Source organism: Theropithecus gelada, chromosome 1 (genome assembly GCF_003255815.1).
Source record: "Theropithecus gelada isolate Dixy chromosome 1, Tgel_1.0, whole genome shotgun sequence".
In the NCBI taxonomy this organism is placed as follows: Eukaryota; Metazoa; Chordata; class Mammalia; order Primates; family Cercopithecidae; genus Theropithecus; species Theropithecus gelada.
This window is the reverse complement of record NC_037668.1, coordinates 26,701,616-26,726,953: the sequence shown is the minus strand read 5'-3', so window position 1 is coordinate 26,726,953 and position 25,338 is coordinate 26,701,616. Positions and strand designations below refer to the sequence as shown.

Here is a 25,338-nt window from a genome sequence, read left to right as displayed (position 1 = left end):
TTTAGGCCTAGGGGCCGCAAGACGGCTAATTTATTATAATTTCTTCTTTTTTAGTACATGCACAGAAAGCCTGACAGCCAAGTGTACATGAACATGTACACACACACACACACACACACACACACACACAGGCCAATTTCCAGTGAGGGACAGGCTCCACAGAAGAAGCTGATACGCAGGGGGGATCAAACGCTGCTCCCCTGCTCACCGATCTACTTCTCCAAATACAATATCTTGGGTACCTAGGTGAGAGGATGGAGGGAAAAAGTGGTGTTACTTATCTTCCTGTTGTGAGGCAAAACAAACAGACAAACAAAGTGGTGTTACCCAAGATCCAGAACCTGTTACTGTGCTCAAGAGATTGAGGACCCGAGGCCATGCCATGGCCTACGGTGAACAGGAAGTGTTCTCTTTCTGTCCCCAGTGGGCGTCCCCAACTCCTTTGTCTAGGATACCTCTACTACACAATAGGCCTCATACCTATGATGGCAACGACATCTGCCAACATGTGTCCCTTAGACATCTTGTCCAAACCAGCCTAGGGAGATTGAGATGGCAACAATGTTAGGTAAGACTTGCAAGGTGGGAGGAGAAAGAAGAGTTCAAAAAAACCTCAACCAAGGTCAGGTTTAATTAAATGGAGTTAAAGTTAGTGGGATTGATTCTTACCAGATGGGCAAAACCAGGAGCCTTGATCTTGCATCGATAAGGGCGGCTGCTGCCATCAGATACCAGGTATACCCCAAACTCTCCCTGTTCAAGGAAGAAGGTTGGGTGTCTCTATTAACAGGAAGAGTGTTTTTCTCTGCCAACAAAACCTCTATTCATCCTCCTGTTTTCTCTCTCATTGATGAATGAGTGTCTTGATAAACATCTAATCTTTAGGTACCTACTCTACATATGGTCTTTTCCTTCCCCTCCTCTCCTCACCTTGGGAGCCTCAATGGCAGTATATGTAGCTCCTGGAGGAACTTGGTAGCCCTCAGTATACAACTTAAAGTGATGAATCAGTGACTCCATGGAAGTCTAAAGAGAGGAAAAAGGAGCATCAATAAACCAAATCCAAACTCTGTCTCCTAGGCCTTCCCCAGCACAGAAAATAATCTCTACCCTCTGGGAGACTAAAGCCACATGTCAGTCAGTAAGCAGAGAGGATACAGAATAAAACAGGAGAAATATGGAAGACTAAGAATCTCTCATATGGCCATGCGCGGTGACTCACGCTTGTAATCCCAGCACTTTGGGAAGCCAAGGTGGGCAGATCACGAGGTCAGGAGTTCAAGACCAGCCTGGCCAACACAGTGAAACTCTGTCTCTACTAAAAACACGAAAATTAGCTGGGCGTGGTGGTGGGTGCCTGTAATCCCAGCTACTCAGGAGGCTAAGGCAGGAGAATTGCTTGAACCCAGGAGACAGAGATTGCAGTAAGCTGAGATCACGCCACTGCGCTCCAGCCTGGCGAAGAGCGAGACTCCATCTCAAAAATAATAATAATAACAATAATAATAAAAATTTAAAAATAAAAAAGAATCTCTTATTATACAGTGAATTCTCTATAAAAAGAAAACTGGGTTGGGCGTGGTGGCTCATGCCTGTAATCCCAGCGCTTTGGGAGGCCACGGCAGGTGGATCACCTGAGGTCAAGAGTTCGAGACCACCCTGACCAACATGGTGCAACCCTGTCTCTACTGCATACAAAAAATTAGCTGGGCATAGTGGCACATGCCTGTAATCCCAGCTACTTGGGAGGCTGAGGCAGAAGAATTGCTTGAATCTGGGAGGTGGAGGTTGCAGTGAGCCAAGATTGCACTCCAGTCTGGGCAATAAGAGTAAAACTCTGGGCCGGGCGCGGTGGCTCAAGCCCGTAATCCCAGCACTTTGGGAGGCCGAGACGGGCGGATCACGAGGTCAGGAGATCGAGACCATCCTGGCTAACACGGTGAAACCCCGTCTCTACTAAAAAATACAAAAAACTAGCCGGGCGAGGTGGCGGGCGCCTGTAGTCCCAGCTACTCGGGAGGCTGAGGCAGGAGAACGGCACAAACCCGGGAGGCGGAGCTTGCAGTGAGCTGAGATCCGGCCACTGTACTCCAGCCTGGGCGACAGAGCGAGACTCCGTCTCAAAAAAAAAAAAAAAAAAAAGAGTAAAACTCTGTCTCAAAAAAAAAAAAAAGAAAGAAAGAAAACTGAAAGATAGGATTTAATTCAAGGATATTCCTCCCCAGCCACTGGCCCCTTTCCAACACCCCACACTTTCCCCTCCCTGCAGCCAACCTTCATCTCTGCTCGCTTAGGTGGAGACACTTTGGCATCATCAACCTTGATCTCCCCAGGAGGCATCTTGTTTAGACACTGTGTGATAATTCTCAGGGACTGGCGCATCTCCTCCACCCGGCACAGGTACCTGAAGTAGATGAGACAGAGCAAGAGAAGAATAGTCAAAGGAGCAGGTATGGGGCTGGGAAGGATGCCCTTTGGCCAACCTCAAAAGGGTTAAGTCAACTCTCCCCACTCTTTTCTCCAAGTACAGCATCTCTGCTTGGCTTGGCCACCCATATGAACCCTGCAGTCTTTTTTTTTTTTGAGACAAGGTTTCACAGCTTACTGTAGCCTCGAATTCCTGGACTCAAGTGATCCTCCCATCTCAGTCTCCAAAGTAGCTTGGATTACAGGCATGCACCACCAGATTCGAGTATTTTTTGTAGAGACAAGGTTTCACCTTGCTGCCCAGGCTGATCTCCAACTCCTGAGCTCAAGTGACTGCCCGCTTTGGTCTCCCAAAGTGCTGGGATTATAGGCATGAGCCACCATGCCCAGCCCCCTGTAGTCTTTTGCTTCTACTCTTGGGTGCTTCCCCAAACCCTCTCCTTATTTTCTCAGAACATGGCCTGTAGTATTTATTTCTTTAATTACCTCCTTAAGCACTTTTTGGACCACAGAATGGGTGAGAGTCAAATGGACAAACAAAAATATACAGCAGCTACCAGGTTCAAAAAATAAAACAAACAGACCAACAAAAAATACACAGTAACAAATCTGACTCAGGGTGAGAAAACAAGAGGATAATTTGTTTTTGTTTTTGGTTTTTTGTTTTGAGACAGAGTCTCGCTCTGTTGCCCAGGCTGGAATGCAGTGGCTCCATCTCAGCTCACTGCATCCTCCACCTCCCAGGGTCAAGCAATTCTCCTGCCTCAGCCTCCCAAGTAGCTGGACTTACAGGCATGCATCACCACACCTAGCTAATTTTTTGTATTTGTAGTAGAAATGGGGTTTCACCATGTTGGCCAGGCTGGTCTTGAATTCCTGACCTCAAGTGATCCACCCATCTTGGCCTCCCAAAGTGCTGGGATTACACGTGTGAGCCACTGCGCCCGACCCAGGAGGAGAATTTGAAGCTTAGAATCTACTAGAAAGAACATTGGATCAGGAGGATTCTAGTCTCAACCACTCCTGCAGAATAATCCCAGCTAATCCCTAACTTTTATGCCTCAGCTTTCTCAGTTATAAAATGCAGCCAAAGCTAGCTCCATCTAAGAAAAGGATAATGTAAAGATTTTAAAATGCCATAGGCTGGGTATGGTGGCTCCTGCCTGTAATCCCAACACTTTGGGAGGCCGAGGCGGGTGCATCACCTGAGGTCAGGAGCTTGAGACCAGCCTTACCAACATGGAGAAACCCCGTCTCTATTAAAAATACAAAAATTAGCTGGGCATGGTGGCGTATGCCTGTAATCCCAGCTACTCAGGAGGCTGAGGCAGGAGAATCACTTGAACTGGGAGGCAGAGGTTGGGGGGAGCCGAGATTGTGCCACTGCACTCCAGCCTGGGCAACAAGAGTGAAACTCCGTCTCAAAAAAGAAAAAATAAGTAAGATTCCATATATGTGACAGTGTTTTGAGAGCAACCTCATCTAACACACACAAGAGCTCCCACAGACACTGAGAAGTAGGGTAAAGAAGGAAGTGGCAAAGAGAAGAGGCAGGGGAAACTAGCTGGATGATCAGCTGAGAAAGGATTGGGGCCTTACCTATCATAGCAGTCCCCTCGAGAACCAATAGGAACATCAAAGTCAACCTGGTCGTAAACATCATAGGGCTGGGTCTTCCGCAGGTCCCACTGGATGCCTGAGCCCCGAAGCATCACTCCACTGTGGAGAGCATAATGGGAATAAGCGCCACTCTCCACAAACTAAGTAAGGAGGCTCATTCTTCCTTAGGCTCCCCTGTTGCTCCTTCACATTCAGGGTATGACTAGGAGGATGCCAACAAGTCTTAAAAGACAAGATATTAGGCTGGAACTCCCCCACTCCCATCCCCACTCCTAAGGAGAGAAGTTGTATTCCCCTCACCTAAAACCATAGTTAAGTGCTTCTTCTGCTGTTACAACCCCAATGTCAATTGTCCGATTTCGCCAGATCCTATTGTTGGTCAGCATCTATTGATCGAGAAAACTGGTATGTTAATACTCTTCCTTACACTCTTCAAATATCTCTGTATTTCTTTACAACTGGGGAATAAAACCCCACAAGCACTTCTTGTGGGGGAAAGAGAGATTTTTCCCATTGACTCCTAGCTTACCTCCTCCAACTCATCAAGCCGAAGAGAGAAGTTCTTAGAAAACTCATAAATGTCATCCATAAGCCCAAGGGGAAGGTCCTAGAAGCCAAACGGAGGTGCTATTGAACGTGGCATAGCCTCCGCTGAGGACAGCCAGCTCAGCATCCCCTCCCCCAGGGCTACAGGCTTGGAGTTTCCATCATCCAGCACTGCCCTCCAGTGGCCACAGGGAAAATAGGCCTGGGCTGGACGTCTGGGGAAGCCGGGGACCTGCTCACCTGGTGCACTCCTCCTGGCCGGATATAAGCAGCATGCATGCGGGCTCCAGACACTCGCTCGTAGAACTCAAACATCTTGATAGAGCATGCTGGGAATCAGTGTCAAAGTCCCAGGCCCCCAGGTCCTATGACGGCCTACACCTCCAGCCTTCTGCCTTCTTGTGCCCAACCAACCCCTCATGATACAGTCTCTACAAATATAACCCAAGTTAAACATGCCTTCTCCCTCTAAATGTTCTCCCATGTTCTCTCTTCTTTTAATCTCCTGTCTCCTTTATACCTCTCTACTTCCTGCACTTCCTTCCCTATTCCTATCCTTTTTTCCCTCCCTTACCTTCTCCCTTTCTTCAAACAGCCAGAAGAGAGGGGTCATGGCCCCAAGATCCAGGGCATGTGTGGTCACAGCCATAATGTGGTTCAACAGCCGTGTGATTTCTCCAAACAGCACTATAAAGACAAGAAGAAGACCGTATATAGGAGCCAAGCACTGGGGCAGACAGAGAGGTCTGGGCAGAGCCTGGGGTCTGAACACTAAGCTTGGGTTCAATGGGGAAGAGGTGGAAAAGGCACTGTGCTATGCTCACAGTGGGCCGTGCAAAAAGCCAGGGGGCCATACCTCGGATCCACTGTGCCCGGGGAGGAGGCCGGATGTTTAGCAACTTCTCCACAGCTAGAGAATAGGCCTGTTCATTACACATCATGGACACGTAGTCTAGCCGGTCAAAGTATGGAAGGGCCTGGGAAGAGGGAATAATGTGGGTCACATCTAACAGGCTCAGGAGCCCACAGTCTGGTTGCCTGAAGCCTTGCTCTCAGGGGGCACCAAAAGTTGGTGCTGCATAAGCCTTTCTAGTTTTAGGAGCCCCAATAAGGCAGGTAAAATATCCCCCAAACCAGTAGTATGCTGGTAAATGTTGAAAAACTGGCTCTCCAAAGTGAGGGAGGACTCTGATTTGTTGTGTTTGCCAATTTCCGTGGTAAAACTACTCCCACAATGGCCAATTTTAAGTTACCAATATCATGTAACTGAATGCAGCACTGGGAAGGGTACCACACTATTATACAGTATTTTCGCCATACAGACACATTCAAAGCAAATACCTCAAGGACAGAGCACAGTACAATGTGGTAAAACATTACTGTACAATGATATATCAAGTAATGAGCTTTGAATATTTAATGTTACCTTTGCTTTTAATATAATGTATTAAATCATAAGTTTATATAAATTAATTTCTAACAATGGCTATGTTCAACAACTGGCTCACAAAACCCCTGAAAATTTCACAACTGCACTCTTGCAAGCCAGTATGAGCTAGCTCCAGGATACCACTGTCAAGAGTCCTCAGCTGGGCACATGGCTCACACCTGTAATCTACTAAAAATACAAAATTAGCTGGGCGTGGTGGTGCATGCCTATAATCCCAGCTTCTTGGGAGGCTGAGGCAGGAAATATCACTTGAACCCAGGAGGCAGAGGTTGCAGTGAGCCAAGATTATGCCACTGCACTCTAGCCTAGGCAACAAAAGCAAAACTCCATCTCAAAAAATAATAAAAATTTAAAAACTGAGATACTGGCCGGGCGCAGTGGCTCACACCTGTAATCCCAGCACTTTGGGAAGCCAAGGCAGGTGGCTCATGAGGTCAGGAGTTTGAGACCAGCCTGGCCAACATGGTGAAACCCTGTCTCTACTAAAAATACAGAAATTAGCTGGGCGTGGTGGTGGGCATGTGTAATCCCAGCTACTTGGGAGGCTGAGGAATGAGAATCGCTTGAACCCGGGAGGTGGAGTTTGCAGTGAGCCGAGATCACGCTATTGCACTCCAGCCTGGGCAACAAGAGTGAAACTCCGTCTCAAAAACAAACAAACAAACAAAAATTAACCGGGCATGGTGGTGCGTGCCTGTAATCCCAGCTACTCCGGGGGCTGAAGTAGGAGAACTGCTTAAACTCAGGAGACGGAGTTTGCAGTGAGCCAATATCATGCCACTGCACTCCAGCCTGGGCGACAGAGCAAGACTCCGTTTCAGGGCAAAAAAACAAACGAACAAACAAAAAACCTGAGATACTGAAGGAGAAAGGCAATCAGTCTTAAGAATATCTGGGGCCGGGCGTGGTGGCTTAAGCCTGTAATCCCAGCACTTTGGGAGGCCGAGGTGGGCGGATCACGAGGTCAGGAGATCGAGACCATCCTGGCTAACACGGTGAAACTCCGTCTCTACTAAAAATACAAAAAATTAGCCAGGCGTGGTGGCCTGTAGTCCCAGCTACTCGGGAGGCTGAGGCAGGAGAATGGCGTGAACCCGGGAGGCGGAGCTTGCAGTGAGCTGAGATCCGGCCACTGCACTCCAGCCTGGGCAGCAGAGCGAGGCTCCGTCTCCAAAAAACAAAAACAAAAAAAAACTCTGGGAGGGGTTTTCTTTATCTTTTTTTTTTTTTTTTTTGTTTTTTTGAGACAGTCTTGCTCTGTTGCCCAGGTGCTGGAGTGCAGTAGCACGATCCTGGCTCACTGCAACCTCTGCCTCCCGGGTTCAAGTGATTTTCCTTCCTAAGCCTCCCGAGTAGCTGGGATTACAGGCACACACCATCACACCTGGCTAATTTTTGTATTTTTAGTAGAGATGGGGTTTTGCCTTGTTGGCCAGGCTGGTCTCGAACTCCTGACCTCAAGTAATCCACCCTTCTCCGCCTCCCAAAGCGCTGGGATTACAGGCGTGAGCCACCACACCTGACCAGAGTGAGGTATTTAAGGAAGACAGAGCACCAGGTAGAAATGGTCCTTCCTCCAGAATGCCAAAATGCTAATTCCGAGCTGTCTGCTGAACCAGCTTCAGCTTCCAGGAAGAGGGTGGAGCTAAGATGCTACTAGTTGGGACAGCCTGTTCTTATTCTGATGTCACTGTGACAGGGGCTAATGCTACAGGGGTTAACCCATAGACTCCGGGACCAGAAAATGTCATCGCTGAGACTCTCTTGGGGAATCACATTCTAGTCACTGTTCACCCCGACACTGGGCTGGATCTAAATCCTAATCCTACCATCCTGTTATCAGGACCTTTCTTCATGAAGAAAAAAACTTCAGATTCCTATTAGAGATCCAACTCCTTCAAATCTGACCCTCATCATTTGGGTCATACAGTTCTCCTAAAAATGGCAAACTCTGTCATAAACCGCCTCTCAGTTGCTCTGACTCATTGAATGTTTTGAAAACAAACGTAGACAGCTGGAAGATACAAGAATCAGCTGTTAATCTTAGCGAGTTAATGTCTCTCTTCTCTTTCCCTGCCCCTAGGGACACTGGCTTTGACGCACTAGTCTAACGTAAGAGCAGGGAAACTGAGGCACTCAAGTAATGGCAAAGGGGCCAGCCAAAAAGTCAGCCAGAGAAAAGCTGAGTGTAGCTCCAGCTTCAAAGCACTGCTACTGAATAAACCAATTCTGATGACTCAAGCATCCCCTGCCACTTCCCTCCAGCCACCCAACCAAGAGTAACCTGAACGGGTTACTCCTCTCAACACCCTCTTCCCCTCAGGTTTTAAGGGGAGCAAACTGGCAAAGCCCCAGGCTAAAGCAGCCCCAGATCCCACCAAAAGGCCCCTGTTCGCCCCCCACACCTGAAGATAGGTCTTGTATTCAATGAGCTTCTCAGTGCCGCGGTGCAGGAGCCCAATGTGAGGATCACACTTCCGCACCATCTCCCCACTCAATTCCATCACTAGTCGCAGGACACCATGCGCTGCTGGGTGTTGGGGCCCAAAGTTCAGGGTCATGTTCTTCACCATTGTATCTTTTGGAGGGTCCACATCTGAGAAGTAGGAAATAGTTCAGAGCCAAATGGTTATTCCCTTGGGATCCCCCAAAAGACAGCAGGGAGTTAGCCTCTTCCTATAGATCTTCTAACTCACCATTGCATACTTTGTTAATTTCCTAATCTCCACTATAACCAGAAGAAGACCGTTAGATGGGAAAAAGGAAGATCTAAACTTTCTGATGACAGACATCATGAATCTCACTCACTCTGTGTGTCCTAGAATACCTTTTTTTTATGGTTCATAGTTGGTGTGCATAGAATATCTTTTTAATAATAGATAACACTTATATAGCTTTATTATGTGTCAGGCACTACCTTAGACACTTTAATTGATTTAATTCCTACAACAACTGTTATGAGTAATAGGTACTATCATTATCTCCATTTTATTGGATAAACTGAGGCCATGGAGCTTAAATGACTTTTCCAGGATCACAAAACTAGTAAGTGGCAGAACCAGGATTTTAACCCAACCTGTTTAGCTCCAGGATCCAAACATCTTAACGACTATGATATACTGCCCTCCAAACGTATCCAATGAATGGCCAACCAGTCAGGAAATGTATACCTAATGCTTACTCCCACTAAACAAACTTTTACCCTCAAGAAGCTTACTTTTTTTTTTTTTTTTGAGACAGAGTCTCACGCTGCGCCCAGACTGGAGTGCAGTGGCACCATCTTGGCTTACTGCAAACTCCGCCTGCCAGATTCAAGCAATTTTTCTGCTTCAGCCTCCAGAGTAGCTGGGACCACAGGCGCACACCACCATGCCCACCTAATCTGAAGCTTACATTTTAATTTGGGAAAGAAGTACATGTGAAAAACTACGAACAGAGGTCAAATTTATAAGTAACCAAGAAAGTGCCTTAGCCATTAAGGTTTTTAAAAAAGGAAAGAACACTGGGAAGATTTCATGTAGGTAGGATCTGAGCTTAAATATAGGAAATGATTTAGATAGCTAGAAGGGAGAAGAGGCATTCCAGGCTATGAAATCAACATGGGCCAAATCTTAGGAACAAGGAAGTAAACATCCATGGAACCCTTATTGAGACTTTCCAAGAGAGGGATGATAAGTATTGGGACAAATTAGGGGGCAGTGATTCAATTATCTGTACATATCATTAATAACAATGAACACTTATAGGGGACTTACATGTGCCAGGCACATGTTATCTCATTTAATCCTTAAAATAATGCTATAAATAGGTGCTTTATTCACTGGTAAATTGAGAGTTGAGATTTGAAACCAGAGCCCACCTTATCCACCAAAATTCTTCATCATGGGCTTTGGAGTCTGACAGACCCAAAGAGTACAAATCTGCCTGTGTGCCCTTAACTTTTTTTTTTTTTTGCAGACAGTCTTGCTCTGTCACCCAGGCTGGAGTGCAATGGCACGATCTCGGCTCACTGCAACCTCCACCTCCCAGGTTCAAGTGATTCTCCTGCCTCAGCCTCCTGAGTAGCTAGGATTACAGGTGCATGCCACCACGCCCAGCTAATTTCTGTATTTTTAGTAGAGGCATGGTTTCACCATGCTGGCCAGGCTGGTCTTGAACTCCTGACCTCAGGTGATCCGCCCACCTCAGCCTCCCAAAGTGCTAAGATCACAGGTGTGAGCTACCGCGCCCGGCCTTTAATCAAGTTTTAATCTCCCTAGACCATACTTTCCTCACAACTGGGGTAATACTTTCATAGAGCTGTTGTAAAGATTAAACAAAATAATGCATACGAAAATGTTTGGCAAATGGTAAGCACTCAGCTATTGTTACTGTAAGTTTGTAGAAAGTAACTGCAAGTGTCTGAAGGTTTTTGAGCAAGAGTATGAATAACATGGTAAAATAATGTTTGGGGAAGATGAAGGTGATGACATTGTATAGGATATATAGAAAGGGGACAAAATCAGTGCAAAAACTCAGTAAATAGACTCCTAAAATAATCAGGGTCTAATACAAGATAACTCTGAATAAGAATGATGGCAACGAAAATTAAGGAGAGATTAACAGATATGAGACATTATGAAAGAATCTACATGGTTTGGTAACTTACTGGACATAGACATGGAGGGCCAGATAAAACAGCCGAAGATGACTAAAAAGTTTCAATCCTGAGGGATTAGGGGAATGAGGGTCCCAATGATCAAAATCAAAAGTCAAGAGGAAGAGCTAGTTTTGATACAAAAAAAATGGTTTGTATTCACATAGGTTTCATTTGGGTACCAACGGGAAAACCACCACCTTGTCTGGAGAGGGAGATAATGTAGTGAACCTTATGTGTATTGAACATGGGAAAAGCTGGCATTAAGATTTACATTGATAAGGACTTTTGGGTATTTACTGGGACCCATTCTTTATTTTCTTCTGCAACATCCTTCCTTTCCTTCTCTACTTCACAAATACCTGTTATTATCACTATTATGTCTCTTGAATTTCATCGTGAAAGAAACAAACAGGATAGGGGCTAAAACTTGCCTAAGACAGAGAGTTCAAGAGCACTTAGAAATCAGCTGGAGGCCAGGCATGGTGGCTCAAGCCTGTATCTCAGCACTTTGGGAGGCTGAGTTGGGAGGATTACCTGAGGCCAGGAGTTTGAAACCAGCCTGGTCAACACAGCAAGACCCTGTCTCTACAAAAGGAAAACTTTCAAAATTAGCCAGTTGTGGTGGCACAGGCCTGTTGCTGCGGCTTTCTGGGGAGGCTGAGACAGAAGGTTGCCTTGAGCCCAGAAGTTCAAGACTACAGTGAGCCACTTTCCCACCACTGCACTCCAGCCAGGGAGACAGAGGGAGACCCTGTCTCACAAAAAGAAAAGGAAATCAGCTGGGGTCAGGGATGGGTGTGGGTTGGGATAGCAACTCTGATCACTCACCATTCCAAGGTGGAGGCTTCCAGTGGGCTGTTTCTTTGCTTGGGTACATAACAGCTCCCCCAAACTGCTGTGCCCATTCCACATCTGGCTGCCACTGCCGAACACCTCTGGGGAGTTAAAGACAAATCCTAGACAAAGGGCCTGAACAGTGTATGGTTCCTGTGTTCCCATTTACTCTCAAGGGGACCCAGGAAGGATGTCCTGTTTTGTTTTTGTTTTTGTTTTGAGACGGAGTTTCGCTCTTGTTGCCCAGACTGGAGTGCAATGGCGCGATTTCGGCTCACTGAAACCTCCGCCTCCCGAGTTCAAGCGATTCTCCTGCCTCAGGAGGCGATTCTCCTGCCTCAGCCTCCCAAGTAGCTGAGATTACAGGCATGTGCCACCAAGCCGGGCTAATTTTGTATTTTTAGTAGAGGTGGGGTTTCTCCATGTTGGTCAGGATGGTCTCGAACTCCCGACCTCAGATGATCTGCCCGCCTAGGCCTCCCAAAGTGCTGGGATTACTGGCCTGAGCCACCGCGCCCGGCCAGTGTCCTGGATTTTTTTAATGCCAAGTCACTGATCTGAAGTTCATGTAGCTTCGGCAAAATAAGCTGGAACTCTAAAGGTTCAATTCCTACTAACAAATTATTCCTGGAATAACTTCACCCATCACCCCTGGGCATGCAAGGTTGGAATCCTAGCTTCTTTATATTTTCATCGTATTGATATCATCAACCAGGTGAACATGAACGTGAGAAAAGTGTTTATTCAAGGTCAACGACAGAGACAGCGAGCATTCTGGCTCTTTGGTTGAGTTTTACTCAGGTACAGGAGAGGTGCATTCAAATTACGGAAGCTAAAAAGCAGAGTCTCCCACTCCGCTGATTTCACCTCTGGACTGAACGAACTCTAGACCCTCTCCCCTCCCTCGCCAGAGTGGGCGCCACCGCATCTTGTAGCCCAAGAAATCAGAGATGGACAATGGGGTCACAGTCTTGGGTTATTCTTTTCTGGGGGAGTAAAGCGTCCCCAACCTGAGAAACCCTAGCCTTGGAGAACGTGTGTCGAGGGCTGCCCTCGATCTCACCTGCTGGGCTGAATCGGCAGTCGGACTCCAGCCCCAGGCCGCAGGACCTGGGCCGCGACGCCCCGGAGGCCGCACAGAGCCCTCAGCGCCGCCATCTTACTCCGGCTGCAGACTGCGGGAAGGTGAACCGGGCGGAAGTGACTCCAGCGCGCCTCCTTGTTGGCTTCTCACCTATTCGCACAGTGAAGCCGCCCTTTTGGAAGCTGGCAGGGTCGTTTACCGTCGACCTGACAACATCCGGGTCCTGTGACTCGGCTTCACTTGCGTTTAGATAACGGTGACAGCCATCATCTTTACTGAGGGCGGTTCCTCCCACAGCTCCTGGCTGGCTTTTCTAGGAGCGAGCAAGGGAAAATTGCCGTTCCTGCGAGGGGCAAATACTTCGTGCTCTCTCGCCGAACCCGCTTGCGCATCTCGGAAACGTGCGGCGCTTCTTTCCCTACTCCCTTCCGCGTTGGCCGCCCTCCCGCTTTAGTCCTGCTCTCGGATTGTATCTGAGCCCTGCCCTTATAGGGTAGCCCCAGGCTTTGCCAATTACCTTCCCGTCACTGAATCCAAAAGATCGGAGTCGGGAAAGCCAGCTAATTTCCAGATGTCCTAAATTGAGATTGGAGAAAGGAGCCTAAGTGGGGCTGGGCGGGTCTGAGAGCTCCCGCCAAACCAAAACAAAAAAGAATAGGATTGCCAAGGCCACCGGCATTGGTGGTGCGGAGGGGAGTATCGGGGTGTGTAGGAGCCACCTCATCCCACATGGGGGAATGGAGTCCTCTGGGTGACCCTGACATCCGCCAGGCTTCCCGAACCTACAGAATCATAGACCCAGGAAGCGCCCTTAGAGATGCCTCACACCCCACTTCCGTCCTGCGTCAGCCACTTTTCCCTAACGTCTTTCTGACCCTGCAATAGCCCTCCTGGGTAATGGCCAACAGCATGGAAATGTAGTAGCACCAGGAGTGTGATCCCAGTTCTGTATGGACAAAGACTTTTCCAGCCTTAGAGGCTAGTTCCTGTTTTTTCCCTCTGCCTCTAAGCCCAACTCCAGCTGGGCCACCCACCCGTAAAGTCTGTACAACTCTCCAACTCTGAGCCTGGAAAGACGCCTTCCCCAGATATCCCCTAGACAGGATCCCTGGGACACAGCCCACCAGCAGCGCAGCAGGGTGAGGCAGACAGACCAGGAAGCAGAGACGGAGGAATTCTTCACTGCAGAGAAAGAGGGGAAAGCCAGACTTCTGGCCTGGGAATTGACCTAATGGGAACTGTACCAAAGGGTGGGGCCAGATCCTTGGCTGTGGGAACTGACCAGGACCTGGGCTAGACAAGGGAGCTGCCACAGAGCCAGGGCAGAGGTTTGGTCCCTCTGCTCTCCTCATTCCTTGCTCTTTCCCTGGGTCTTCTTTCTGTCTATTGTTGAAACACAGCAAATGTGGCCATGGTGGTGGGGGATGGGAAGGATTGCATTTATTTGCCTTGATCCAGCCTGGGAGAAGTCAGGATAGACTCTGGGTTGCTTGGCCCTGGGGGCAGCTTGAGCTGGGACTGGCGTGGGGGCTCCTGAGGGGCTGCCTAGGACACTGCAGCTTTTGTGCCTTCTCCCGGCTGCCAACACCCCCCCACACACTGCTGCAGCCACTCTAAAGCCCTTTGTCTTTCACTGCTTAGTCACCCCCTTTGTCCTCATCTCAAATAGGGGAGTGGAAAGGGGCAGTAGAGTTCTCTGGTGATAGCTCCTCTTGCCCCTGCCCCTTCTGGTCTCCCATCCCTTGTCTGACTCCTCTAGTCCCAGCCCCCTTGGCTTAGAACCAGGGTCAGGCAAGTGGTGGGTCAAGAGGTGGGTCTGGCAGTCACAAGGGGGTGGGTGATCCAGGAAGTGACAGGCACCAGGGCAGGTATTACCGACCTGAGCAGGAAGGGAGGGGGAAAGGAAGTATTCTGACGGATATGATATGCGGGGGACAGGAGGTGACAAAGCAGAGTTAATAGGGGAATAGAGGCAGTAGGAGGTGGTCCACTTCTGGGAAAGGAAAGGGACTGCTGACTGCACTCTCCTTCCTGGGGATTTCCTGGGGAAACAAGCAGCCAGAGGATGGGGTGAGCAGAAATTGCCCCTACTTCTGAACCCTTCCTTGCCTTGAGAGTTCACACCCAAGACCTCTTTTGCGAGTTCCCTCCTATCCAAAGTCAAAGGAATAATTTGCTTCCTTCCCTAACACCACCTCTTCCTCCCCAGCCACTCTCCCACCCCAGGCAATGGATTTCTCCCAGTACCCTAATTTCCCTATAAGCACAATGCTGCCTCCACCCTCTCCCTGCCACAGGGAGAATTAAAAAGAAAAGATTACTAGATATTCCAGGAACCAATGGGTTCTCAGAGCAAGGTGGGGTGGGTGGTGGGAGCCAGGTGGGGATTCCCCCAGACTGATACTGGATGAATCTGGGTTCCTGAGAGCAAGTCTTGCCTATGCTGGGGGCTGGCTGACTTGAGGCTGGGGGAGGGTTTAGGGCAGTTGGGAGTGGGTAGGAGAAGGGCCAAAAGCCTGGGGGAAGCTACTGGGAGCTGGGCCAGGGAAATGGGGAGTCAGGAAGTGGGGAGGGGGAACCCTGGGGGGAAACGGAGGCGGAATGGATGTTCTGGGCTTTGGAGGGGGTGGGTAGTGGTAACTCAGGAAGGGGGATCCTGAGGGAGAGAAGGGACGTTGGGAAAGAGGAGGTGCCACCCTCGATCAGCCTATAAAAGGAAAAGTCGTTAACCCCTCCTGCCTTGTCATCTGCCGCCTCCAGTACGTTCATTCCAAGCAGGATCATCCTACCTTTGGGCAGTCAACTCCCTGATCACTGTCTCCTTGCCTCCCCCATTGCTCTGCCTCTTTTACTCTTCCCAGTTGCTCAGTTCTATCCTGAGCCATGTCAAGTTACCTCCTTTCTTTGTTCTTCCCTCTTGATGTCTCCTTACCTGTTCCCTACCCTCTTTTCTCAGGCAGTTCACTCAGTCCCCGCAGCCCTGGAAACCCGCCACTAGGGCCAAAGGGCAGCATGAGGGAGCCTTGAGAAAAGAGAGGCCATGCTAGGTTAGACTATAAGAGCAGAAATTCTCCCAGGACCGTGATCCTATCTGTGCATGCTGGCCAGGCCCTTTCCCTCACTCTCTGCCTCTCCTGGGGCTCTGTCCCACCAAAAAGGGAAAGAGACAGCTGAGGGCTGATTGTGGAGTTTGGGAAAAGGCTATGTCATCAGCTGGCCCAGTGCCTATTATCCATTCGACTGCTAGAGATTCCCCTCCCCTGGGCAAGTCCCATTTTTTTGGGAAGCGATGATACACCCATCTGAGTCCCACCGACAGAGCTCAGCTGAGTGGCTTAGAGATCAGCCAATCAATCGCAGAGGCTCACCATGCTTAAAAGAGCTGGCGCGGAGAGAGGCTGGGGAGAACCCACAGGGAGACCCACAGACACATAGGCACGAGAGAGACAGAGGAGGAAAGAGAGACAAAGGCACAGCGGAAGAAGGCAGAGACAGGGCAGGCACAGAAGCGGCCCAGACAGAGTCCTCCTACAGAGGGAGAGGCCAGAGAAGCTGCAGAAGACACAGGCAGGGAAAGACAAAGATTCAGGAAAGGAGGGCTCAGGAGGAGAGTTTGGAGAAGCCAGACCCCTGGGCGCCTCTCCCAAGCCCAAGGACTAAGTTTTCTCCATTTCCTTTAAAGGTCCCCAGCCCTTCTGAAAACTGCCTCTGACCTTGGCAGGAGTCCAAGCCCCCAGGCTAACAGAGAGGAGCTTTCCAAAGCTAGGGTGTGGAGGACTTGGTGCCCCAGACGGCCTCAGTCCTTCCCAGCGCCAGTACCAGTGCCATGTCCCAGACAGGCGCGCATCCCGGGAGGGGCTTGGCAGGGCGCTGGCTGTGGGGAGCCCAACCCTGCCTCCTGCTCCCCATTGTGCCGCTCTCCTGGCTGGTGTGGCTGCTTCTGCTACTGCTGGCCTCTCTCCTGCCCTCGGCCTGGCTGGCCAGCCCCCTCCCCCGGGAGGAGGAGATCGTGTTTCCAGAGAAGCTCAACGGCAGCGTCCTGCCTGGCTCGGGCGCCCCTGCCAGGCTGTTGTGCCGCTTGCAGGCCTTTGGGGAGACGCTGCTACTAGAGCTGGAGCAGGACTCCGGCGTGCAGGTCGAGGGGCTGACAGTGCAGTACGTGGGCCAGGCGCCTGAGCTGCTGGGTGGAGCAGAGCCTGGCACCTACCTGACTGGCACCATCAATGGAGATCCGGAGTCGGTGGCATCTCTGCACTGGGATGGGGGAGCCCTGTTAGGGGTGTTACAGTATCGGGGGGCTGAACTCCACCTCCAGCCCCTGGAGGGAGGCACCCCTAACTCCGCTGGGGGACCTGGGGCTCACATCCTACGCCGGAAGAGTCCTGCCAGCGGCCAAGGTCCCATGTGCAACGTCAAGGCTCCTCCTGGAAGCCCCAGCCCCAGACCCCGAAGAGCCAAGGTAGGCAGCCCTGGAGTCTGTGTCCTGCGGTGTCCTCCCGCCATGTCTGTCCTACTGACCCCTATTCACCCTCTCTCCACCCACTTCCACTTCTGGCCATTCTGCTTCCCTCCCTTCTGCCTGCCTTTCCTCTTTCCATGAGCCTCCTTTCTTGGTAAGGCTCAGGCCTCTCCCCTTCACCCTTCTCCTAGCCAGACCCACTGAGGGTTCTCAGAGGTGGGTCAGAGACTCTGGGCTGGGAATAACTGCTCCCCCTCCCCACCCCACCCCTTCCTGGCCATGGCATCTCCTACTGGCACAGTCCCCAGCAGTAAAGGTCTCCTAACAGCCCCTTGGCCTTGGCTCTTTTCTCTGCCCCAAATTTGATTTTCATCCCTCACCCCCAGCTAAAGGAGTGAGATTTGAGGCCCTAGGGCTTGGTGTCTGGCTTCTGATGCTGCCTTTAAAATCACTGTGGCAAACTGCAAACTAGGGCAGGAGTGGCGAGAGAGGGAGGGTATCCCATACCTCCTTCTGGTCAATCCCCTTCCCACACTGTGGCCGGACTGCGAGGCTGCCTGAAGCTCCATCCTTTCCTCCCTCCCACTCCTGGTCTCCCGCTTCTTCCCTTCCCTCCTCCCTCCTCCCTCTCTAGCTTTAATCCAGACCAGACGCTCCCTCCACACCCGCCACGCTGAGCTCTGGCCCTGGCCCTAGCTGCTGACTGAATCGTTCCTCCAACCACACAGGGCAGACACGTTGCAGCCCAGCCCTCTAGCCCTGGTCCCATAGGTCCCAGCCACACTCAGGCCTGGAGAACCCCAAAGTGCCTCTTGACGGCAGTCCAGGCGGCTCTCACCTCTGGGGCTCCCGCAGCCCTGGGATGTGGCGTCCCCTTCTCCTCCCCTTCTTAGAACCAGCTGCTGACTCCTCAGAGTTACCACAAAAGCCCTGGGATTTGGTGTTGGGGGAAGGGCCCAACCAAGACCCGCCAGGAGTCAGGAATCCCGGGGTGGGGGGCGGGGAGGGGGGGGGCGGGCAGCTGACTATGCTGAGTTCAAGACCCAGGAAGTGAGGGATTGCAGAATCGGCCAACCCATGGGTCTGAGAGGCTATTTCAGGTTCTTCCTCTCCCTTTTTCTCTCCAGCGCTTTGCTTCACTGAGTAGATTCGTGGAGACGCTGGTGGTAGCAGACGACAAGATGGCCGCATTCCACGGTGCGGGGCTAAAGCGCTACCTGCTAACAGTGATGGCAGCAGCGGCCAAGGCCTTCAAGCACCCAAGCATCCGCAATCCTGTCAGCTTGGTGGTGACTCGGCTAGTGATCCTGGGGTCAGGCGAAGAGGGGCCCCAAGTGGGGCCCAGTGCTGCCCAGACCCTGCGCAGCTTCTGTGCCTGGCAGCGGGGCCTCAACACCCCTGAGGACTCGGACCCTGACCACTTTGACACAGCCATTCTGTTTACCCGTCAGGTGAGGCCCCAGTCAGCACCGCAGGCCATGCACTGCACAATATTAAGAAGCACCACTACATAGACTATGATGCAAATGATATTCCTGGAGTTGTGTGACATGGTGCCTTGCCCCAGCCACACTGCCATGTGTGGCTGCCTAGGCCCTGACAGTGCTGGGTCCTCAGTGCCCAGGTCCCTAGGAATCTAGATCTCAACCCAATGGACCCAGGTGTCTTGGCTGTCTATGCACCTTCTATGATCCCTCTCCACAGGACCTGTGTGGAGTCTCCACTTGTGACACACTGGGTATGGCTGATGTGGGCACCGTGTGTGACCCGGCTCGGAGCTGTGCTATCGTGGAGGATGATGGGCTCCAGTCGGCCTTCACTGCAGCTCATGAACTGGGTAAAGTGGGGGTGGATGAGAAAGGTATTAGGGAGGAGAAGGTGGGGGAGGGGGTACTAAGTTCACCACAGTGTTAATGGGGGCCCCAAGGTATTCTTCCCCTAGGCCTAGGTATAGGGCTATTACTGCTCTCTGCTCCAGGTGTAGACATACATTTACATTTTTCTATTAAATTAGTTGGTAGAAACTACTGTGATCTCTCTCTCTCTCTCTCTTTCTCTGTGTGTGTGTGTGTGTGTGTGTATTTGGAGGGGAAGTCAGAGAGGGAATGGGTGGGGTCACAGTTGGGAGTGTTGGCTATAAGGAAAAATGGATAGGGAGGGGCCCGGAGTATATTTTGGGGAAGAGGAGACAGAGAAAGAGATGGGGCTACATACTGGGAGCCCTGAGAGTACCAGAAAGAAAGGGACTGGGGGCAGGGTGAGTGGGGAATGGATCTGATCATCCACAGCTGCAGCCAGATTTATGATGGAGTCCCTCAGGGCATGAGGAAGGGACCCTCAGATCCTATCAGGGCCTCTGCTCCCACAGGTCATGTCTTCAACATGCTCCATGACAATTCCAAGCCATGCATCAGTTTGAATGGGCCTTTGAGCACCTCTCGCCATGTCATGGCCCCTGTGATGGCTCATGTGGATCCTGAGGAGCCCTGGTCCCCCTGCAGTGCCCGCTTCATCACTGACTTCCTGGACAATGGCTATGGTAAGCAGATGGCACTTACCTTTCCCTGGGTAGGACTCAATTCCTGTCCTCCAGGGCACTCTCACTTCTGCTGCATCCTGCATGGGCCAAATTGCCTCCCCCAAGTGTGCTTCCTCTGCAGTGTGGGAAGGGGTGAGAAATGCTGCTGTCTTTGTGTAGTTCTCACTTCCTCCCAGAATAAATAGCATAGCTAGAGGAGGTGAATTTTGGCTCAGTAGAATTAGAACGGACCTTCTGAGGGCCAGAACTGTCCACCACTGGAATGGGCTGGCTGTGAAGGATGTGATTACCTTGTCACGCAGTGAGGTATGCAAGAATAGCAGGATGACTGCCACTAGGCAGAGATGTTGATGAGAAGCAAACTCAAGTATTCTATAGTTGGTTAGAATAGGCAGAACTGAGTTCCTATCATTATTCCATTTTGTTTGTTTGTTTGTTTTTAAAATAGAGATGAGGTCTCACTGTGTTGCCTGGGCTGGTCTCGAACTCTTAGGCTCAAGCAATCCTCCCACCTCAGCCTTCCAAAGTGCTGCGATTACAGGCATTGAGCAACCATGCCTGGCCTCTTATTCTGTTCTTTAAGCAGGTGTAGATGTGTGACTGTAAGTTACTTCACCTCTCTGTGTTTGTAGTTGATATGTCAGATAAGTATAATAGTGGTACCTATCTCATAGGTATTTGCCATGGTTAAATACATGCTGGTCAAGCATTTAGCCAATGTTCATCACATAATAAGCATCCAATAAATTATAGTTGCCCATTAAAGCCTCTTACAGGGCTAGGCACGGTGGCTTACACCTGTAATCCCAATGCTTTGGGAGGCTGAGGTGGGAGGATTGCTTGAGACCAGGAGTTTGAGATTAGCCTAGACAACATAGCAAGACCTTATGGCAACAAAAAATTCCAAAAAATTAGCTGGACATGGCACATGCCTGTAATCCCAGCTACTTAGGAGCCCAAGGCAGGAAGTTTGCTTGAGCCCAGAAGTTTGAGGCTGTAGTGAGCCATGATCATGCCACTGTACTGCAGCCTGAGTGACAGAGCAAGACTCTGTCTCTGAAAAAAAAAAAAAAAAAGTAAGTAATTAAAATATTAATTATAAATTTAAAAAATTTTTAATTCTCTTATAGTCCTAGGATTGTTTTTATAGGCTCCATCAGGCCCCAGGGAACCTAAGCTTTCTGCTGGCAATCCTGAATGCTCCCCTCAGCCCGTTGCTGACTTTGTGCCCCAACCCCCTTCTCAGGGCACTGTCTCTTAGATAAACCAGAGGCTCCATTGCATCTGCCCGTGACTTTCCCTGGCAAGGACTATGATGCTGACCGCCAGTGCCAGCTGACCTTCGGGCCCGACTCACGCCATTGTCCACAGCTGCCACCGCCCTGTGCTGCCCTCTGGTGCTCTGGCCACCTCAATGGCCATGCCATGTGCCAGACCAAACACTCGCCCTGGGCTGATGGCACACCCTGCGGGCCCGCACAAGCCTGCATGGGTGGTCGCTGCCTCCACATGGACCAGCTCCAGGACTTCAATGTGAGATCCTAGGGCAGGGGTGGGGTAAAGGGCCCCGGGGTGTGGGGACCAGCCCTAAGCCTGGGAGAGAGTTCACTTATGCCCCACTTCCATTCTGTGCCTTTGCAGACTCCACAGGCTGGTGGCTGGGGTCCCTGGGGACCATGGGGTGACTGCTCTCGGACCTGTGGGGGTGGTGTCCAGTTCTCCTCCCGAGACTGCACTAGGCCTGTCCCCCGGAATGGTGGCAAGTACTGTGAGGGCCGCCGCACCCGCTTCCGCTCCTGCAACATTGAGGACTGCCCAACTGGCTCAGGTGAGGAGTAGCAGGGATGGGAGCCCTTGGGAGGGGACAGTAGAGCAGGAAGGACTGTCCCTTGAGTGCAAGACAAAGGGAGTGTTGATTCCCCTGCTGTTGTGGGGAGTGCCTTTAACCTCTGGGAATTGTCCTTGGCCGTCTGTGGGGAAGAGCAGAGCTGTGCTGTCTAGAGCTCTCAGGGGCTGGGTGGAGGGGTGTGGGGTGATGTGAGGAAGGAGGGGCTCTGACTGTTTTACCCCTCCAGCCCTGACCTTCCGCGAGGAACAGTGTGCTGCCTACAACCACCGCACCGACCTCTTCAAGAGCTTCCCAGGGCCCATGGACTGGGTTCCTCGCTACACAGGCGTGGCCCCCCAAGACCAGTGCAAACTCACCTGCCAGGCCCGGGCACTGGGCTACTACTACGTGCTGGAGCCACGGGTGAGGGTCAGGACACCCCCAGGCCCTGTCTATGGTCACACCCCCGCCCCGTGCTCCATCTGCTTTCTGATGACAAAGATCCCCCAAAGTAACCCTGTTCCCACAGCCATGCCAGCCCAGTCCAGGATTCCACTCAGACTTATCTGTACATAGGTATCAGGGAAACAAGCCCCAGACTCCAGATACTTGGCCAGTAGGTCCCTCTAGCCTATCCTATTTCCTGTGGTTTCTTTTCCTCTGACTCCCCATCTTCTAGTGCTGCATTTGGTGAGAATGGAATGTGTGGCCTTTGGGGCAAGTCCTTGACCCCTCTTCCATGGGCTTCTCTGTCAAATTATAGTGTTGGCCTCATTCAGCTCCTGGACAGCCAGCCCTCAATGGACAGGCCTTCTGGAGATGACTGAAGTCCCTACACTCCGACTCTGTGATAGGGTGGTGGGTTGAAGGCTGCACAAAGAAAAACAAGCCCTAGGAGCGTTTTGCTCCCTTCGCCCCAACCTGAGAATTTCTACAGGCTGGTTGCCCTCTAGCGTCCATTTAGGGACAGTGCCATGAAGGTTTAGGGCTTGGTGCTAGGACCAGACAGACCTGCACTTCCCATCTTGGCTCCTCTGCTTGCCATTTGTGTGGCCTTTGGACAGGTTCCTTAACCTTTCTAAACCTCAACATTCCATCCCTAAAAACCTCAAATAGTGGTGGTGAGATTTACGTTTGTGTTTGTAAAACACTTAGCATGCTATGTGATTCATACTTAGTGCTCTGAAAATGCTGGCTAGATGTTATATGTGATAATAATTATTATTGTTATGATTATCACCCACATGGTGCCTGGCACTCACCCATCTACATCCCCTACTTCATCCAACTTTTCCGACATCCCTTCCCTGATGGGACATGGGTCTTGTTTGACTTACCAACCAACCCCTCTTGACTTAGGAGGAACCTTCGGCATTGTTCTTTCTCTTCTCCTCAGGTGGTAGATGGGACCCCCTGTTCCCCGGACAGCTCCTCGGTCTGTGTCCAGGGCCGCTGCATCCATGCTGGCTGTGACCGCATCATTGGCTCCAAGAAGAAGTTTGACAAGTGCATGGTGTGCGGAGGGGACGGTTCTGGCTGCAGCAAGCAGTCAGGCTCTTTCAAAAAATTCAGGTTCTTTCACTGTCATTCCTCCCTCTACCTTCCTGGACATTCTGGGTCCTGGGGATGCAGAGGGGAACTCAGCACTGTTTCTACTCTCAAAGAGCTCACAGTCTAGCGGGAGATAGATGAGTAGGCAGCTACAGTGCAGTGTCCCATGTGTTCATCCGAGGTCGGAACAGGGTGTTGTGAGTGCCCTTGTGGACATCAGGGAAGGCTTCCTTGGAGGTGACCTCTGAGCTGAGTCTCAGAAGGAGGGTAGGAATTAGACAGGTACCAAGGAAGTGGGACTTGGAAGGGCACCTCAATAAGGGGGCAGTGGGTGTAAAGGTCCAGAGATAAGAGGCAAAAGGGCACATGTGCATGTAGCTCTGATCCAGACTGAACAGCTCATATAGGATAGGGGTGACAACCATCTACACATGTACACACATGCAGTCACATAAACACAGCTCAGAAAGCTGAGGGGATTCCGGTGATCCTGAGCTCTCCATCTACTCCTTCCACACAGGTACGGATACAACAGTGTGGTCACTATCCCCGCAGGGGCCACCCACATTCTTGTCCGGCAGCAGGGAAACCCTGGCCACCGGAGCATCTACTTGGCCCTGAAGCTGCCAGATGGCTCCTATGCCCTCAATGGTGAATACACACTGATGCCCTCCCCCACAGATGTGGTACTACCTGGGGCAGTCAGCTTGCGCTACAGCGGAGCCACTGCAGCCTCAGAGACACTGTCAGGCCATGGGCCACTGGCCCAGCCTTTGACACTGCAAGTCCTAGTGGCTGGCAACCCCCAGGATGCACGCCTCCGATACAGCTTCTTTGTGCCACGGCCAACCCCTTCAACACCACGCCCCACTCCCCAGGACTGGCTGCACCGAAGAGCACAGATTCTGGAGATCCTTCGGCGGCGCCCCTGGGCGGGCAGGAAATAACCTCACTATCCCGGCTGCCCTTTCTGGGCACCGGGGCCTCGGACTTAGCTGGGAGAAAGAGAGAGCTTCTGTTGCTGCCTCATGCTAAGACTCAGTGGGGAGGGGCTGCGGGTGTGAGACCTGCCCCTCCTCTCACCCTAATGTGCAGGCTGGCCCTGCCCTGGTTTCCTGCCCTGGGAGGCAGTGACGGGTTAGTGGATGGAAGGGGCTGATAGACAGCCCTCCATCTAAACTGCCCCCCCTGCCCTGCGGGTCACAGGAGGGAGGGGGAAGGCAGGGTGGGCCTGGGCCCCAGTTGTATTTATTTAGTATTTATTCACTTTTATTTAGCACCAGGGAAGGGAACAAGGACTAGGGTCCAGGGGAACCTGACCCCTGACCCCTCATAGCCCTCACCCTGGGGCTAGGAAATCCAGGGTGGTGATGATAGGTATAAGTGGCGTGTGTGTGTGTGTGTGTGTGTGTGAAAATGTGTGTGTGCTTATGTATGAGGTACAACCTGTTCTGCTTTCCTCTTCCTGAATTTTATTTTTTGGGAAAAGAAAAGGATAGTAGGGTGGGCCTTCAGGGAGTGAGGGATTATCTTTTTTTTTTTTTTTTTCTTTCTTTCTTTCTTTTTTTTTTTTTGAGACAGAATCTCCCTCTGTTGCCCAGGCTGGAGTGCAATGGCACAGTCTCGGCTCACTGCATCCTCCGCCTCCCAGGTTCAAGTGATTCTCATGCCTCAGCCTCCTGGGATTACAGGCTTCCGCCACTACGCCCTGGCTAATTTTTTTTTTTTTTTTTTAAGACAGAGTCTCGCTGTTGTCACCAGGGCTGGAGTGCAATGGCGTGATTTCAGCCCACTGCAACCTCCGCCACCCAGGTTCCAGCAATTCTCCTGCCTCAGCCTCCCAAGTAGCTGAGATTACAGTCACCCACCACCATGCTCGGCTAATTTTTGTATTTTTAGTAGAGACGGGGTTTCACCATGTTAGCCAGCCTGGTCTCGAACTCCTGACCTCAGTTGATCCACCTGCCTTCGTCTCCCAAAGTGCTGGGATTACAGGTGTGAGCCACTGTGCCCGGCCATGCCCAGCTAATTTTTGTATTTTTAGTAGAGACAGGGTTTCGCCATGTGGCCAGGCTGCTCTTGAACTCCTGACCTCAGCTAATCCACCTGCCTCGGCCTCCCAAAGTGCTGGGATTACAGGCGTGAGTCACCACACCCGGTACATATTTTTAAAATCTAAATTGAATTCTGCTATTTATATGATCCTTTTGGAGTCAGACAGATGTGGTTGCATCCTAACTCCATGTCTCTGAGCATTAGATTTCTCATTTGCCAATAATAAGACCTCCCTTAGAAGTTTGTTGTGAGGATTAAATAATGTAAATAAAGAACTAGCATAATGCTCAGCATCTAGTAAGTGCT

At 50.9% G+C, this 25,338-nt stretch overlaps 2 protein-coding genes across 4 annotated transcripts; one reads left to right on the top strand and one right to left on the bottom strand.

Moving 5' to 3' along the window:
* On the bottom strand, positions 1-19,725 carry NDUFS2 (NADH:ubiquinone oxidoreductase core subunit S2). 3 transcript variants are annotated; one of them, XM_025392884.1, is made up of 16 exons: positions 19,618-19,725; positions 18,742-18,892; positions 12,580-12,913; positions 11,511-11,617; positions 8,449-8,639; positions 5,450-5,570; positions 5,168-5,280; positions 4,834-4,908; positions 4,577-4,654; positions 4,348-4,433; positions 4,027-4,146; positions 2,275-2,404; positions 931-1,026; positions 670-753; positions 481-538; positions 1-242 (listed from the first exon to the last, which is right to left on the bottom strand). In XM_025392884.1, exons 3-16 carry the CDS (start codon positions 12,672-12,674, stop codon positions 205-207), a joined length of 1,392 nt encoding a protein of 463 aa, XP_025248669.1. In that variant the 5' UTR covers positions 12,675-12,913; positions 18,742-18,892; positions 19,618-19,725; the 3' UTR covers positions 1-204. The 3 variants fall into 3 exon arrangements, with proteins under 3 accessions (XP_025248669.1, XP_025248663.1, XP_025248677.1); XM_025392878.1 differs by lacking the exons at positions 18,742-18,892; positions 19,618-19,725 and adding an exon at positions 15,533-15,741; XM_025392892.1 differs by lacking the exons at positions 18,742-18,892; positions 19,618-19,725 and having other exon boundaries at positions 11,507-11,617; positions 12,580-13,380.
* On the top strand, positions 15,982-25,338 carry ADAMTS4 (ADAM metallopeptidase with thrombospondin type 1 motif 4). The gene is made up of 9 exons (XM_025392870.1): positions 15,982-17,059; positions 18,187-18,510; positions 18,764-18,896; positions 19,428-19,598; positions 20,845-21,131; positions 21,240-21,426; positions 21,674-21,849; positions 22,823-22,998; positions 23,498-25,338. The coding sequence occupies exons 1-9, from the start codon at positions 16,427-16,429 to the stop codon at positions 23,922-23,924; spliced, it is 2,514 nt and encodes an 837-aa protein (XP_025248655.1). The 5' UTR covers positions 15,982-16,426; the 3' UTR covers positions 23,925-25,338.

Bases quoted from the DNA above. Each gene is read 5' to 3' on its own strand.
- ADAMTS4 (XM_025392870.1), top strand. From the start codon at position 16,427: ATGTCCCAGACAGGCGCGCATCCCGGGAGGGGCTTGGCAGGGCGCTGG. The intron at 21,850-22,822 runs GTGAGGGTCAGG...TCTTCTCCTCAG, and splicing joins ACTACGTGCTGGAGCCACGG to GTGGTAGATGGGACCCCCTG. The intron at 22,999-23,497 runs GTTCTTTCACTG...CCTTCCACACAG, and splicing joins GGCTCTTTCAAAAAATTCAG to GTACGGATACAACAGTGTGG.
- NDUFS2 (XM_025392884.1), bottom strand. From the start codon at position 12,674: ATGGCGGCGCTGAGGGCTCTGTGCGGCCTCCGGGGCGTCGCGGCCCAG. The intron at 8,640-11,510 runs GTGAGTGATCAG...CCTACTTCTCAG, and splicing joins GAAGCCTCCACCTTGGAATG to ATGTGGACCCTCCAAAAGAT. The intron at 243-480 runs GTATGAGGCCTA...CCTCTCACCTAG, and splicing joins AGATGTCGTTGCCATCATAG to GTACCCAAGATATTGTATTT.